Source organism: Perca flavescens, chromosome 11 (genome assembly GCF_004354835.1).
Source record: "Perca flavescens isolate YP-PL-M2 chromosome 11, PFLA_1.0, whole genome shotgun sequence".
NCBI classification, from domain to species: domain Eukaryota; kingdom Metazoa; phylum Chordata; class Actinopteri; order Perciformes; family Percidae; genus Perca; species Perca flavescens.
In genome coordinates this window covers 4,748,901-4,766,405 of record NC_041341.1, presented here as the reverse complement: position 1 = coordinate 4,766,405, position 17,505 = coordinate 4,748,901, and the positions used below count along the sequence as shown (strand labels likewise).

Sequence of the window (17,505 nt, the reverse complement as noted above, 5' to 3'; positions counted from 1 at the left end):
TGCTCTCTCATCTCTACTTGTTACTTTTGTATGCATCCTGTCCCAGAAATGCTTGTTACTAATCTAGCTCTGGGGAGTTTACTCCCCGGAGTCCTTATGTTTCTTCTTCTCTGCATTTCCCGGCCGCATCCTGCTGCGTCCTGCTGCATCCGCAGCATCCACCCGTGCTCTGCAGCGCCACGTCACATCCCGCAACGCCCTGCTGTGATGTTCATATGCACAGAGTAGTCAGGATCCGGTATAGGAGACTGCACTACTCAGTATGACACGATGTGCCCTGCTATGACATGAACTTCCACGATAACCTTTGAAGTCACTGTGACTTCTAATGTGACTGTTATCACCACTGTTCATCACGCCCCCAACCGGCCCGTCAGACACCGCCTACCAAGAGTCTGGGTCTGCCGAGGTTTCTTCCTAAAAGGGAGTTTTTTCTTGCCACTGTCGCAATAGCCACTGCTAATGCTTGCTCTTGAGGGAATTACTGTAATTGTTGGGGTTTTGGAATTTATAGAGTGTGGTCTAGACCTACTCTGTCTGTAAAGTGTCTCGAGATAACTTTTGTTATGATTTGATACTATAAATAAAATTGAATTGAATTGAATTAACATGTCAAGATGTACAAAAAACTTCATTAGAGCCATACCCTAAACCCAACAGGAAGTCCGCCACTTTGATTTCAACGTTCAAAATTAGTGCGATTTTGGCCATTTCCTACGGTGGCCGAGAAGGGTCACAACACATACAAACGCCACAACAACTACATATTCAGAAAACACATACAAATTCAGAAAACAACTTCGTCGATTTCACATCACGTACGCTGCAAATATTCACAGCACGAGTAAATAGGGAAAAAAACTGCAAGCTGCAAAGACGACAACGGAAATGTTTCCAGGGGGGCCATAATCAGTGACGGACCCGCATCCATCCGGTTGTCTTCTCGCTATCTGCCGTTTCTCATTGTCAAAGATCCTTCAGAGGGCTAGGTCAGACTCCTCCTGAGCATTCGGACAACATGTACATTGGAACAGGCTAGCAAGTGCACGTCATTTCGTGCTTGCGTCATTGAAAGTGTTTCGCCACCTTCACTTCCGCGCTGCATTTCAAAACACTGGACGACATTGATGTGGAACTGTGAACTGTGCTGTTCAATGTTCTTGTTAAAATGAAGAATATGAATCAGCGTCAGTCTGCTTGCAGGAGGAGAATAATCTGTCCGCAACTTTGCCGCAACGTGCTAAGGTAGGTAACGTTACCGACACTGTTAGGCTTTAATGTAAGCAATAGTCGTTTTCTCTTATTTATCCCATGTCAGTAAATTAAAAAAAAAATTGTGAGAGTTCATGTTTGCAATTGCATTAATCTTAATTACCTTATCCTTACAGTAGAAGTATACATTAGCTCGTAGTTTACTAAATGTATGTAACATTAGCCCATTGTCCAGTAGCTTCTAGCTTTCAAACAAATGCAGTGCAAAATATGATCAGCATCTACAAGGTAAACACTACCAGCTAATGACCTACCACAGGCAGTATGATATGCAGTATGCTTAAATATATTTGTGTTACAATTCTAATCTTACCAGGACAGGTTGGATAACTACTGGACTAACCTAAAGCTTTCTCCTTCTGTCTGCAGTCTTGAAGCAACCCCATCATCAGCTACTGAGTCTGGTCGCCGCTTCATGTTGAATATACTTGTGTACAGTTTAGTAATGTTTGAATAAATGTTATAATAAAGATACACGTTTCGTTAATGTCTTTTTAGAGCTTATATACCTTACAAGTTATTGAAACAGGTACCATCTGAATATAATTATTCAGTTAGAAATAGAAATTGAAATACGTTTATATTATATACACACCCAAAAACGAAATGACAAAGACAAACCAGTTAAGTTAATGCATTTATTTTCAGAATGGCAAATAATCTAGCTATTCAACATCTCTCTTTGGCCTCTGTCTCCCTGCTTGTCTTTTGCTTTCCCATCATCAGCGACCGCCTCCGTTTGTCCCTGTTAAAAGACAGCAAACACAAGAAAAATATGTTTACCATTATGAATGCCAGAACGTAACGTTATATGCAACGTTATACTTGTTACATGGGAAACTACTATATTTTAGCCTTCATGTAACGTTGATAGTGAAGTAAATAAGGTGCAGCGTTACCTGCCATCCTGCAGCTACAACTGATAAACACACATTTCTAAATCTCGGCTAACGTTATATAAAAGAGATGAAAATGCCACCGGACAAACTTTAAAAACACAAATGGTACAAAAAGACAGCAACCTAGCTAGCTAACAGCCTACTGTTAATGATAGCTTAATGTCAGCTCGGGTGTATCTACCTAATTACTATAGCAATTTGTACCATCATTGAAGCGTTAAGTATTACATTGATGTAAAACATCAACGGTGATAACACATGTACGACACACTAAAGATACTTCTTCAGTCGGTCAGAGAACGGTCCTTCGACGGACGTCGATGACGTAGCATCCTCCAAATTCTGGCTTCGAAGGATTCTTCCTTACACCCCGGACGCGATATTACGAATCCCACTATGGCCACGCCAAGACCCGCCCTTCAATAGCGTTCACACACTACTATTGGCCAGGCACCATGCTTACATGTACAGGTCCTATCCCCTGACCAATCCCCTAACCCTAACCTTAACCACTCGAGGTGAAATGCCTAACCCCAACCAATCGAGCTGCTTCGTAGGGCGGCTCTTGGCGTGGCCATAGTTGGATTCGTAATTTTGCACCCCGGGATGGATGCGGGTCCGTCACTGATTATGGCCCCCCTGGAAACATTTCCGTTGTCGTCTTTGCAGCTTGCAGTTCGTTTCCCTATTTACTCGTGCTGTCAATAGGCTCCTTGGAGATGAGCCAGAATCGATCACCGGCGATCGGCGCCGAATGCGTGCCGGTTAGATTCTTGTCCGACTTGATCCCGACTCGCTCTGACGTCATGCACACGTGGGCAACGATGACCTCACGAGACCAAGGCGGCCGCAGTTCTGAGACGCAGGCAGCGCAGTTGCTTTTCACCAACTGCAGGAACCAGGCGGACGCAGGTGGACCCAGTGCATGCTGGGAAACGCCGGCCTCTCAGCTGATCGAACAGCTGATTGGTTCAGAATCGACTCAACTTTTTTATTGATTTTTAATCGGAGGGATTTTAACTGCGATTTGTCTGATTTAAAAGCTGATTCTGTACAGAACACCTGTAGTGAGGCTGATAGTTATGTTTAGAAGTCAGAGAGACTAAATCTGAGATTACAGATCATCTAAGTCTGTTGGTAATTAAAATCAGCAACAGATCACATGTAGAGAATTTTGACAGCTACTCTGTCATAATAAAATCAACTGGAGACTATGTACGTAAGCTGATATATGGGTCTGATAACATTTTATTAAATCGGAATCAAACCACAGTGTTTGTGTCACTTCCTGTTCAGCCTGAATGCTGCTGGAATCAGCTGGAAAACTGTCCGACCTGAGAGCGGACTTTCTTCACCGCCCCCCCGCTGCTGCCGCCTGCTCTCGTCTACTTTACAGGCGAGGAGCAGCTCATCTCCAACAGGCCGAGTATTTGCAGCGTACGTGATATGAATTTGACGAAGTTGTTTTCAGAATTTGGTGGTGTTTTCTGAATATGTAGTTGTTGTGGCGTTTGTATGTGTTGTGACCCTTCTCGGCCACCGTAATTTCCACATCTCGTACTTTAACAAACTCCTCCTAGAGATTTCATCCGATCAACTTCAAACTCGGTCTGTGCCATCTTAAGACGGTAAAGATGAAAAGTTGTTAAAAGAAAAACTTTTCGTCATAGGGCGTGTCCGTGGCCATTTTGTGCGTTTTGCCGCCGAAACAGGAAGTGGGTGTAACTCGAGTGTACGTTGTCCGATTACCTCGAAACTTTTCAGGATTCATAAGAGTCCAACCCTGAGGACAAATAAAGGCCGATATTTACTTAAAGTCATAGCGCCCCCTGGTGGCAACAGGAAGTAGGCCTAAAAGTCAAGGTGCTATACTTTAACCAACTCCTCCTAGAGATTTCATCCGATGGACTTCAAACTTGGTCTGTACCATCCCAACACCTTAACGATGAAAAGTTATTAAAAGAAAAACTTTTCGTCAGACGGTGTAGGCGTGGCGTGGCGGCCATTGTGAGTGTTTAGCGATGAACAAAGAAGTTGTTGTAACTTGAGTGTACGTTGTCGTATCTGCCCGAAATTTCTCACGATTGACAAAGGTCCAGGCCTGAGGACACCTACAGGCCAAAATGGAATTTTGGTCATAGCGCCCCCCGCTGGCAAGAGGAAATGCGCCTTATATGACAAACATCATCCGATTTACATGAAACTTAGAATGTGTGGTCTACATGTGATACTGAGCCGCCCCCTATAATATGGCCACGCCCACTTACTCAGGCCACGTCATTGAACTCAGCAGAGAGTTCTTTTTTAATTGGTGATGGTTTGACCCGCCCCCTATGCTTAAGCCCCCCCGTTTTCTTAAAATTTGAACCGTTTAAGATAGACCCTTGTGTGAGGTATCAATGAACTCAGCAGAGACTTCCTTCTTCATCGGTGATGGTTTGGCCCGCCCCCTATGTTGAACCACGCCCCCTTTAATAAATGCTGACCCATCTAAGGTAGAGTCTTGTGTGAGGTATCATTGAACTCAGTAGAGAATTCCTTTTTAATTGGTGATGGTTTGGCCCGCCCCCTATGCTTTAGCCACGCCCCTTTTCACAGCTAAGGAACTGTATGACGTAGAGTCTTGTGTGAGGTATCGTTGAACTCGGCAGGGATTTCCCTTTTCATTGTTGACGATTTGTGGTGTCTGAGTGCCGCGCAAATGCACAGTCACAAGGAGCGGCGTCCGCCGGTAACCCCGACGCACGCAGAGGCGCGAGGGACCGTCCATCGCTGCTCGCAGCTTTAATTGTTTCTGAAATGCTAAGTAATGCGTTACTTTACTTAGTTACCCCCTATGGAAAGTAACTTTTTACGTTACTTGTTACTTTTACGTTACTTTTATATTGCCTGATTTTGGGCAGAACCCAATATTTTTTTCTAAATGTGTAGGCCTAAATAAAGTTATACTATGGAAAACATAACAGGTATTTCTTCTGTGCTCTTTCTTATAACAAATATTATCAATAGGCTCCTTAGGAACAACATGATTACCTCAAAATGGGTCATATGTCTCAAAATAAAACATGCCTCATCTAAATCGAACAGAAAAAAGAACTTAAAAATGGCTTGATGTCAATGTTGCTTGTGTAAATAAAATCAAATGGCATAATACAGCTTAGAGGCAAAGACATTTTTGCCAAAATAAAATCAAGCACAACTTAAAGCATGACTAACCTCAGAATTCAAAGGCTATGTTAAGTGAATATGCTGGCCCTTCTTCACAGTATGATGGCAGATAAAAAAAGAGGATATTAGGCTTAGGCTTGAGCTACGGCATGGGTGGCAGGCAACCTATTCCACATCAGCACAAAATGTGATTATACCTCATCAGGAGAGTTCTTTCAAAACATTTATCTGAAAGTCTGTTTCTTCTGGGGGTAAGCACGAGACCCCCCAGGCTGAATAGCCTTGCAGTGTTGTATTTCATGAACACAGCTTTCACTCGGGGGAAACGGTTGAGAACTTCTAACTCTGAGCCTGATCTTATGTACTCAAGTACCTCTGAGTCTGCGCTAAAGGACATTGCGTCTTCTTCCTCCTCATCAAAAGAAAAAAAATCCTTCTCAGTGACGCTGCTGTGTGTCCAACTTCTCCGTTTTTATTCTCAGCCGGCTCTGCATCATGGGTAGAGTGTGACACTCTGCGATGAGCGGTGCACGCGCCTCTTCTCTCCGCTTCTCTTCTCTCCGCTTCTCTTCCCCTAGCCATCGAACTTTAAATTTTGGCAACGTCAAGGCAGCCAATAAAGCTTCCCTGCTCTTCAACAATATAAATGAATGAATAAAAATGTATTAATTTAAAGTAAGTGCTGTAGTATAACTAGCAGGAGACAAGTAATAATTGAGGTAAGTTTGGAGACACTACCTTATTTAATCATTAAATTAATAAATATTTTTGTTGCATCTCTTTTCGGTGTTGTAATTTGTAGACGTCCCTAAGCTCTCTTACTGCCCGGTAGTAACAGCAGCAGCAGCAGAGAGCAGAAGCCAGCAGGCAAGTGTTATTTATACACACTTGTGGTGTACTTACAAACTTTACAATCCATCAATTTATGAGTACATAACCTATTTGTACTAGTGTAGAAGTTTGGTTTCATTTTGGGCATTATTAGTGGGGTAACTTACCAGATACAAACGTGGGTCCATTAGCCCCTGCGCTAAGCTATTCAGCTGATAACGCTGCTACGCTAACTCTCCCAATGTTCGACCCAGGTCAAAAAAGCTTCTGGGTGGGGGGTGTTTGGCTCGAGGACATGGTGCAAAGGACCCTAGGGTGAAATTGTTTTCTTCTAATAGTTATCATAAAACGAGGAAGGGACATAGCATCTTTTTTTAAACCAGTAAACAAAAAAGTGAAAAAAAAAACAGCATTTTTCCTTTTTTATTGCCCTACTTGTCTTGGACCTGCATTCACTCTTGTACAAAATAAATGTTTATATGATTTTAAAGTAAAATAAAGTGTATAATCTTTAAATATAATTTGTTGTTATTTTTTAATGTGCCACTCTGGTTAAACACTAGCCCCTCCTTGGCCCCCCTAGTAAAATGTGTCTAGAACCGCCACTGCGTCCCGGAGCTCTGTAGCAGCTGAATAAAACCAGCACCTGCTGCTCAGAGTTTATCGTTCTCTGCATAGACTGTTCATGTTACAGCACTTCACTTAGTTTAAAACACTTATTATTTAGCCTATAATTAATATAGGGTCTAGGCTATTGGTGACGTAACATTGATCACTTTGAGGTGTGGGGTGGAGGGGGTACATGTTGTCTCCACCAGGGAATAGTTCAAGCCCCCAGGTGAATAATTAATGATGTGTCCCTTTTAGAAAACAAAAAAGACCAGACACTGTTTATGTGACAATATGTCTTTTATTTTTGAATGTTTAGTTGATTATATAGTAAAGGAAATCAGATGAATAAAGAACACAACACATCAGTTTTAAGAATAAAAAGGAACCAGTTCATTAAACCAGTGGACTATATGAATTATTAATAGTTATTATGAAGTGTTATTACAGTTGCATTCTCCTCTTGCATCACAGAAAGTTTTGACAAAATATACACTTTTATTTTCTATCTGGACATTTTGGATAAAAAGATCATCACCACTCATGTCTGGTAGGTTTACCTTTGGACGGAGTCATTCTAGCTGTTTCCAGTCTTTATGCTAAGCTAGGCTAGCTGTTTCCAATCTTTATGCTAAGCTAATGTTTGCTTGATGGAACTTCATATTTAGCGTACGCTAAAATGTAAAAGATGTGTCTGAGTATTCAAATGTTTCCTGTATTTCATTTTGTGTTATTTACTGTAGATTAAAAGTCCAATTACTGATTAGTTTTTGTCCAGCTCAGTGAGCCAGTTTCTGTCTAATTTTAAACCCAAATGTGAACTGTTCCCTAACTCTTCAGATAATAAACAAGTGAAAGTGAGTCATCTGTCAGCAGAGAGCTGTTTCTGTCTGCTGAACCAACTGAAAGTGAATCAATGATAGAGATTATAGATGAGCTGGAGAGGCATCATGATGGTGTGGTAGAGTTACACACACAGGTTCTTGGAGCAGACAAAAGAAGCCTGGCTGGTACAAGACAAGTCGTTCCAGTTTGCTGTAGAGAGAGTTTACAACCAATGTAACTGATTACATTTAACTTTTATATTTAAAAGTGCAACATACAACAAGATGTTTTAATTTTTACCTCCACCCCAGTTCATCGTAAGACAGTTCTCCCCTCCGAGGTTGTTAGGCTCCCCCTTATTCCAGCTTGCGTAGTCGAATTTGGATCCATCAGACCAGAACCACGTAAACAGCTGGAGGAGAAAGATTGTTTTAATGTCAAAGTGAAATCAAGAGTTTTTGTTGTAATACTCATTCAGGCCAAAAGACTTCTTATTTTCTACAACAACCCATGAGACCCAACGCATTCTCATGAACAGGTTTGTAAGATATTGTATGAAAACGTATGGTAATTATGTAAGAAATCCTACGAAATTAGTCGACCGTCTGCCGGTCACATGACAGTTAAATTTAGCTGAGAAAAGGTGACAGTGAGCCGGGTACTGTGCATCATGCAGCGACGACAGTTACATTTAGACACCAAAACAACTAGTTAAGATCAGGATCCAGGACATGAACACTCGTTTACAGGCTGATAGTCTTTTGTTTTCTTCTTCACTTCTTCAGGACATGAACTCTGCTCCCAGGCTTCAGAGCCCTGTGTTTTAGGAGCCAAAGATCCCCCCCATCCTCCTCCCTATGAGGATCTTCATGCTCTTATACAGCAGCAGTCAATGTGCTGCTGACAGTAATAAATATGTGGAATACATACAGATTACAGAGCTTTACTTTTCACAGCTATATGTACGAATGCTTCATAGAACAGGCTGAGAGACAGGTGACATCACTTCCTGTGTGATGATAAAAGTCTCACCTTCACTGCGTCGGTGCCTCCGATCCAGGCAGTTGTCTGTGCACCGGTCGCTTGGTTAATGAAGTCTTTGAGGAATCCATGTTCCGCATCTGAGTGGATGGAAGCCAGATTCCCACCAGCAGCGATGCAGAAGGTCTAATGGAGACAATATCATCAGTTTAAAACATTTAGAAAGAAACTAAAACATAATCACATTATTAACAGATCTCAGGGCAGTTTTATAGTCATATGGAACATTTTTATACTTTTAAACAGTAGTGGAAGAAGTATTCATATCCTTTACTTAATACTAATACCACACTGTAAAAATACTCTGTTACAGTAAATTTTCTGCAATGAAAGTGTTACTTAAATAAAAGTATGTAAGTATCATTGGTATTAACGGGTGTTCATGTGTCGGGAGAGTTTGATCATTTTCTTAATTATGTGGTATTAGTAGTTTTACTGCAGTAAAGTATTACAGTACATTGGTATTTAGCATACATGTGTTATGATAGATAATAACTGCTGTACCTCTGCATCGATCCAGGTCTTTGTCTGGATGTAGAAAGCGAAACAGCGAGAGCCTAACTGAGTCCAACCAGAAGGGCAGCAAGGTGCACCCTGTATGAACAAATAAGCCAAAAACAATCAGACTAGTTTATATTTATGATTATTCATTTACTGATTGTTCCTCCTCTGTGCTGTGGAGATAGAGCTGGCAATGCAAGACTACAATCAGAGCAACCCAACGAGTCAGAGATACTGTTCTGACCTGTTTATTATAAGTTACACAAGACTTTAACAGCCTCTAACTCAGCCAGTTAAGAGCTACATTTAGCTTTACATGTTATATGAATATGGTCCCTGGAGCACAAGTTTTATCAGCACACAATTTTCAATGCACATTAAAGAATGCAATTATTATTAACAAACATTTAAAAATTAAAAAGAATAAACTGCTTGTTAAAAAATGTGTATAACAGAAAGTGTATTTTTACTGTATCTACACACCAAATTTCCACTTTTAATTATTTTAGTTATTTTAGTGATTTATTTCTTAAGAGTGTACTTACATATGCAGTCAACAGTCCGCTGGACAAACAGAGCAACAAAGCAAATGGAAAGACTGATGTCATCTGTGGAAAGAAGTTAAACAAAGTCAACATACATCAGACAAGGAAAGAATGTCAGACAATTAATGACTGCAATTTATTATTAATGAGCCATTTATCAAATTAAAGTCTCCAGATTAGTTAATAGTATATTAGAAAATATAGATATGGTTTAATATTTGATAGATTATTCATTCTCATCCGCTGACTGCAACTCTGATTGCCCAGGGGCATCTTGACCAGACGTCTAACTGGGGGATCCCGAGGTGTTCCCAGGCCAGGTTGGAGATATAATCCCTCCACCTAGTCCTGGGTCTTCCCCGAGGCCTCCTCCCAGCTGGACGTGCCTGGAACACCTCCCTAGGGAGGCGCCCAGGGGGCATCCTTACCAGATGGCCAAACCACCTCAATGAGCTCCAGTCATTACCCAGCCTTCATGACCATAGGTGAGGGTAGAAACTCAAACAGGCTGGTAGATCGAGAACTTTGCCTTTTGGCTCAGAACACACAAATTGTGTATGTAATAGTGCCCCCGCTGAGCTGATTCTCCAGTCAACCTCCTGCTCTGTTGTCCCTTCACTCAGAAACAAGTCTAGATGAACTTAAACTGCTGCACTTGGGGTAAGGACTCATTCCCTCCCCCAAAAATATCCTCTCAACACAGACAGGATTATTTATTAATAAAAGTAAAATAGATGAAATTGTGATAATACATTGAAATATAAATACCTTTGCTGAGGTGGTGATTGGCTGACACAGAGGAGAAGAACAAGCTGATGACTGTCACTGAAAGAAAATGTCACAGATCTGAATATTAAACACTCAATAATAACAAATTAGGTCAAACTTCACCTGATTTACATCATTAATGCATTCACTACCTGCACTCATTTGTATCTTTACTCAACAGAATAAACTCTGCAATCTAGCATAAACAACATTTATACATTTTTCAGGCAAATCTTTCTTTCAATGATAATGATAATACAATGTGAAAACGTCCATTAAACTCACATCAGTAATCTTTGTACTGCCTGTTTTGGTTTGGTTTGGAGGGAAAAGAGAGTCACTTATATACCTTAGAAAGGGGAGTGGTCTTAATCATGATTGACAGTTCATGCAATGATGCAGGTAAAGACTTGATATTCAACAGGGTGTTAAAGTCAGGGTCAGTGATAGGCCTGGCAAACTCGATTCCTTTTAAGGATTCGGGTTATTCTGAGTCACTCACTAAACTGATCCGGGTTGTGCGAGTCACTTGAGTCACTTGAGTCAGTATTGCTAAATCCTAGTCCTACTTGCCACCTCATGTAGCTGCCCACAGGAGAGCCATTTAGTCACGGGAAAGAAAGCATTTTGACTTAACTTAGTGTAGCCTAAGCAATATATAGGCTTTCAATGTTGAAATAGAAACAGAAACAGTGAATACTTTTTTATTTTTAAATCGATCGACCTAATTTTTATATAGTACATCTATACACCAAACCTATAATCTATAAGCATTTTATTTGAGAAATTAAAGAATGGCTTTTGTTGTGGATTTGCTTTTCACCCTGACTCGAGGAGAGACTTCACTCGCTCGTCTGCTAAAGATCAACTCATGACAACGTAGTCGGCTAATTCTCGTGGGGACTCTCGAGGACTCATGAGTCATGATGACTCAAGGTGTCCCATGGTCTGCGAGGCAAGCTTACAATGTTTTGTCTGCTCAACCTAACTGCATTTTAATATACTAAATGTATACACCAAACCTACTGTAGGCCTAGACTACGTGCAGAACATGGTATGTTATTTCAGAAGTGAGAGGATGGCTTTTGTTGTGGATCTGCTTTTCACCCTGACTCGAGGAGAGACTTCACTCACTCTACAGATCCACTCATGACAACATAGCTGGCTGATTCACGAGACTGACTGACTGACTCGAGGACTCAAGAGTCCCATGGTCTGTGAGCTTGCAATGGTTCTGGCTCTGAGTCTGTGGGTCGGGAAGTTCCTATAACCTGTCTTGGACTGTCTCTGCTCACTCAGTTGCTTGAGTTGACATGTGGAGTTGTGGTTGCCTATGAAATTGTAAGTTATAAAGCTTTTGGCAGCTAAGATGGCTAGGACTAGTAACAGCTATTGTTGCAAGAGGTTTGTGTGTGGTGCTGTTATCATTTTAGATTGAATTGTAGTAGGACTCAACTGATCTGAGTTAATGATACTAGAGACTCGCGACTCATGAGTTAATTTAAAGACACGGGTGAAAGATCAGAGCGAGTCACTGCTCAACCAGGTTTAGTCAGTGGTGTATGACGGTGTCTGGATGTGATGAATAATGTGTGTTTAACCGGTGGACTTCTGCGTTGTGTTTGATTTATTAATCCCACTGTGACACAGGATCTCTTTATGATGATATCAATTTATGCTCTCTGGTGACAAACACAAATAAACAGGACCTCATTATTCAGCTTCAACAATACTGTTAGAAAGATGATGCTTAGAACAGCTTTTGCTTCAGTTGCTGTTAAACCATTGGCATCCAAACTTTGTTTGTTTGTTTTAGGAATTCTGTCTTTCATGGGCTAATCATGAAAGCTGAGTGACCTTGCAAAGAGCACAGGCTGTATCCTAAGGGCAGAGCACATAATGTGGAGGAGATGTGGGGCATGACCGGAGATAAGAAGAAAATCTACTGATTGCATGAACCGAATAACGATCTTGACTCCCAACTCCTTCAAAAAGACACTGTTGTGAAAAACCTTCAGTCATTTTCTGTACTTATGCTGTGAGTGCTATAAACTGACTCTACTAGCTTGTTAAGATAAATCCAGTGATTTTGTCCATTCTTTGATAAATAATTATCCTAACAAATCCACACATTAACACATATACAAAACGGAAGATAACTTTGTCTACCACAAATGTAAGCTAGCTACACTAACTCTACAAACTTGTAAAACAACATAGTCATGTAGTGACATTAGGATGTTGAAATCGATACGTAGATAAGTTTGGACAGATAAAACATTGTGTGGAACAAAATAATAATAAAGATAATAAAATAATAAAGATTGTTCACGAGGCTCGCATCTTGAGTCCGAGATAAGTCTGAAGTCACTGTGTGCGACTCAAGCGTGACTCGAGTCAGAGTCTTGAACTTGAGTCCCCATCTCTGGTCCAGTGTGGTTGGATGGGTCATAAAACACAAGACTGTCCTAGGAAAACAAAATACTTTCACCCAGAAAAAGCATGTTCATTGTGTGTTTTAATCCCAACCACGATCTTTTTCTTAAACTTAACTAGTCATTTTGGCGCCTAAATTTAACTTTTGTCGCCACAATCATTCACTTTTTGTAATGTCTGCCCAAAACGACTGGCAGCTCGCATGCTCTGTTACCGGCTCACAGTCCCCTTTTATCGGGTTAACTGAACCACCAACTACTGGAGCACAATGCGGAGCACCATGCGGAGCACCATGAGGAGCACCATGAGGAGCACCATGCGCAGCACCATGCGCAGCACCATGCGGAGCACCATGCAGAGCACTGTTTCTGACATAGCAGAGCTCTGTAGCAGCTAAAAGCATTCACCAACTACTGCTGACCTGACTGAACTGTGAATAGCACTCCGGGCTGTGTTCCTCTTTGCCTTTAACACGTGTAGAAAATCACAATGTTCCCCGTCATTACAACGTTGGAATAGCCATCTTGGGCCTTTGTACGATAAGAGACGTGCCTTCAAACACTTTGTCAACAGGCTATAACAATGTTGCAGACTTTTTCTGCCGTATATAGGGTCCCCACTGCCAGCAACAGTTGTGGTTTAGGTACCTTAAACGTGCACAAACATTCTCAGGGTCATCACTGCAACCAGGAGAACAAGGAGAGCTGAGATCCACAACACCGAGCACATCTTTGTCTCGGCCACCGCAGGATGCTAGCGTGGTTAGCGTGGTTAGCGCGGCCAGTGAGACCAGCGCCGGTGCTAATGCCTCTGCCTCGCGAGTGGATGATATAGCCCCTATGGATATAGTCCTGTGGATCGGTCTTCCGTGGATGAGCCCGCAACTCAACCAGTGCTAAAGTATCCGCTCACTTCTTCTGCTGAGTTTAATTGTGTAGGACCGCCAGAGGATAACAGTAAGGTATTTGGCTACTCTGCCTGTATTGTATTATGTCGTTGTATGAGATATATGGATTAAAATAATCAATTCATAACCCCCTACAGAGCTGCAGGCGGAGATCGATTTCTATAACAGCTTGTTACTGTTGTCCAGTTGTTGTTCCCTCATGGTTTTCTCTTGTTATGGCCAATAATGCTTTAGGGCTTGTTAATGCAATTTTGTTTTTTGTTAAACATGTTTATAACATGAATCATCACACTAAAGTAAGGAAATAATATGAGTCTTGTTTTACATGACAGATGACGTTGTCAATGAACACGTTCTGTGGCCGAGTATTGATTGAAACTGTCGGGCAGTGTTGTTGATCTGTATATTGTTGAAAACTTAAAACAATTGAAAAGAATTGTGAAATATTCGGCCTCATGTTATACGAGCAGAACTAAACTATGTTTTGGGGAAATATTAGATTCCTGACCACTTTTACAGTCTATAGGCCTTAGGTTAGGAGAGATGCGCTATAGCACAGCCAGGTATGGTGGTAATGGAGAGTCCAAAGCGCTCTTCTTTTGGGCAGAAGAGCGATCACGGATAGGTCCGTCCTTTGCACCGAAACTTTTTACAATGCATATAACATATAAATAGCATCAAGCTATTACAATCTGTATTATTTAAGCACATATAATATAACAGTATATTAGCCATAGTCATTTGTATTAGGTTAAACAGGGATTTGATAACGTTTTTAATTTAAGGCCCACCCACAATTGGTCTGGCCCATCCAAAACTGGAATCCTGGCGCCATGCCTGCCCCCCGCTGATGCGAGCCATCTGCCCTTAAACACGTTGAAATTGATAAATGGCGAGCTTTGTGTAGGAATCCGGGTACGCCCGTCCTACGCCTGTTTTAGGTCGTACGCACGTTTCATAAATGAGGGCCATTATTTCTTTTATTTCTGAATGCTAAGTTGATTATATAGTAAAGAAAATCTGCTGAATAAAGAACACAACACATCAGTTTTATGAATAAAAAGGAACTAGTTCAGTAAACAACTGGACTATATGAATTATTAATAGTTATTATGAACTGTTGTTACAGTTGCATTCTCCTCTTGTATCACAGAAAGGTCCGACAAAATATACACTTTTATTTTCTATCTGGACATTTTGGATAAAAAGATCATCACCACTCATGTCTGGCTAGCTATTTCCAGTATTTACATTACAGGCCAAAAGTTTGGACACACCTTCTCATTCAATGTGTTTCTTTATTTTCATGACTATTTACATTGTAGATTCTCACTGAAGGCATCAAAACTATGAATGAACACATATGGAATTATGTACTTAACAAAAAAGTGTGAAATAACTGAAAACATGTCTTATATTTTAGATTCTTCAAAGTAGCCACCCTTTGCTTTTTTTGATAACTCTGCAAACCCTTGGTGTTCTCTCAATGAGCTTCATGAGGTAGTCACCTGAAATGGTTTTACCTTCACAGGTGTGCTTTGTCAGGGTTAATTAGTGGAATTTTAAACCATCAGTTGTGTTGTGACCATCAGTTGTGTCACTGTCCAGCTGAGGTGAGGGGATGACGGTGTGAGTATCGCGAGATTTCGAGCAGAGGTGAGATCCAACATGGCGGCGCACAGTTGCTGACAAGCGCAACAAAACGAGCCCAAGACTTTTTTCCCAGATTTAAACAAATTAACATCACATCGACTACCTTGTACTTCATAAGAGCTACAATCCGACTGCACCCTGGAGGAATTAACGGACTTGGAGGCCTATATTGACGACCACTATCACCACCTGCATTCAACCATGGAGAATCTGGACGCAAACAAACCTGACTCCCAAGAGGAGAAAGAGAGACTCCGCAACGGATACGGATGATCTACACACCACCGAAGTTGAGGTTAGTGTGCTGACAAGCATCAACAAAAAACTGGATATGTTGGTCACAATACACGAGGAGTTAAATGACACGCGAAAAAGCCTTGAATATGCCTACAGTCAAATCGAAACACTACAGCAATCAAATCAGGAGTTCAAAACTTCACAGCAAATGAAAAACGTCATGTTCGAAAACTAAACATTCAAACACGCTCGATGCGCGATAACCTCATCTTCTCAGGCATTCCAGAAACCTCACCCGATAATCCAGAGTTACGGATTCAAAACTTCATGACATCTCAACTCAAACTACCCGTTGACGTTGTACAAAACATTATTTTCCACCGAGTTCACCGCCTCGGCAAACAACAGCAGGATAAAACCAGGCCCAAGGAAACCAACTTTGGAATGAATGATCAATTCCAAAGGGAGATAAATGAACAAAGAAAAGTTCTCTACCCCATACTAATGAAAAACCGAGGAAACAACACACGTGCAGTATTGGCAGTCGACAAACTATATTTAAATGGACAATCATTCCGAAGCCCTGAAATAACACCTTGGCTTTTCTGAATAAATGCACAACTATGCTATATTTTCTTACACCTCTGTAAGCCCATCGTCTACATTTTGCTGAGCCCACACTCTCTCTTTATTTTGCCCTCCACTTTATTGTTCTCTCTTGATCTTTTTCTCTCTCTCTCTCTCTCTCTCTCTCTGTCTCTCCCTACTATCATGTGCAGAATATGTGCCTTTCTTTGCATATTGTTTGTTTGTTTGTATATGTCTTATATTTTTGTCTATCCTTGTCTATATGTGTAAAAGTCCCCTTGTCTGTCTGTTAGTTTTGTATTTATGTTTTACATCACTTCTACCTCTCAGCTCAACCCCAAGCAAAAACACTGGAAAACATGTTATGCAAGATATGACAAACATCCACTCAAAAGTGACGATCAAAAACACACACACGCAATATTCCCTCAACCAAACCCCTCTATCCCTCTCTCCCCTCACACTCTCTCTTTCTTTATCACTTCACACGTCTCATAACCCATGTACTAGCCCACAACTCTGATATACCTGACATACACACATGCAACCACTTAACTTGATAACATGGAATATACGCAGCTTCTGAACCCATCCAAAAGACTTAAAGTAATAAATCATCTAATAAAACTAAAGGCTTATATTTACTTCCTACAAGAAACACATTTAACAGACACAGACCTACAGCATCTTAAATTCAGACAATTTGACAAAATATACTCTTCAACTTATAACAGCAAACAAAGAGGTGTCTCAATCTTAATAAATAAAGATATTCAGTTTTCACTTAACCAATCCATTACAGACCCAGACGGAAGATTAATCATCATTAATGCTACTTTTAACCATACAACATTTACACTGGCAAACATTTATGGCCCTAACAATGATGATCCATCTTTCTTCCACAATCTTTTCTCCATATTATCAAATTCAAATAATCTCATCATAGCAGGAGATTTCACTACTGTCATCAATCCCACAATTGACCACTCAAGCACCTCTGGCAACTTAAGAAACTGGCATTCCACTGACACAATAAAGCAATATATGGGGGACTATGGACTTAGCGACAGTTGGAGAATGAAAAACCCGTCTTTAAGGGAATATTCATATTTCTCAACAGTTCACCAATGTTCATCTAGAATCGACCTATTTATCATCAGTAACTCGCTAATACCCAAGATATCAGATAACACAATCCACCCAATTGTAATCAGTGATCATG

The 17,505-nt window shown here is 40.9% G+C and overlaps 1 protein-coding gene across 1 annotated transcript in view; it reads right to left on the bottom strand.

Annotated features, from left to right (window-relative positions):
* The window catches only part of LOC114564295 (galactose-specific lectin nattectin-like), a 108,157-nt gene that overhangs the window by 28,705 nt on the left and 61,947 nt on the right, over positions 1–17,505 (bottom strand). The window contains exon 5 of the mRNA XM_028591553.1: positions 8,637–8,771. Within this exon, the coding sequence (XP_028447354.1) occupies positions 8,637–8,771 (135 nt within the window). The remainder of the gene's footprint in view (positions 1–8,636; positions 8,772–17,505) is intronic.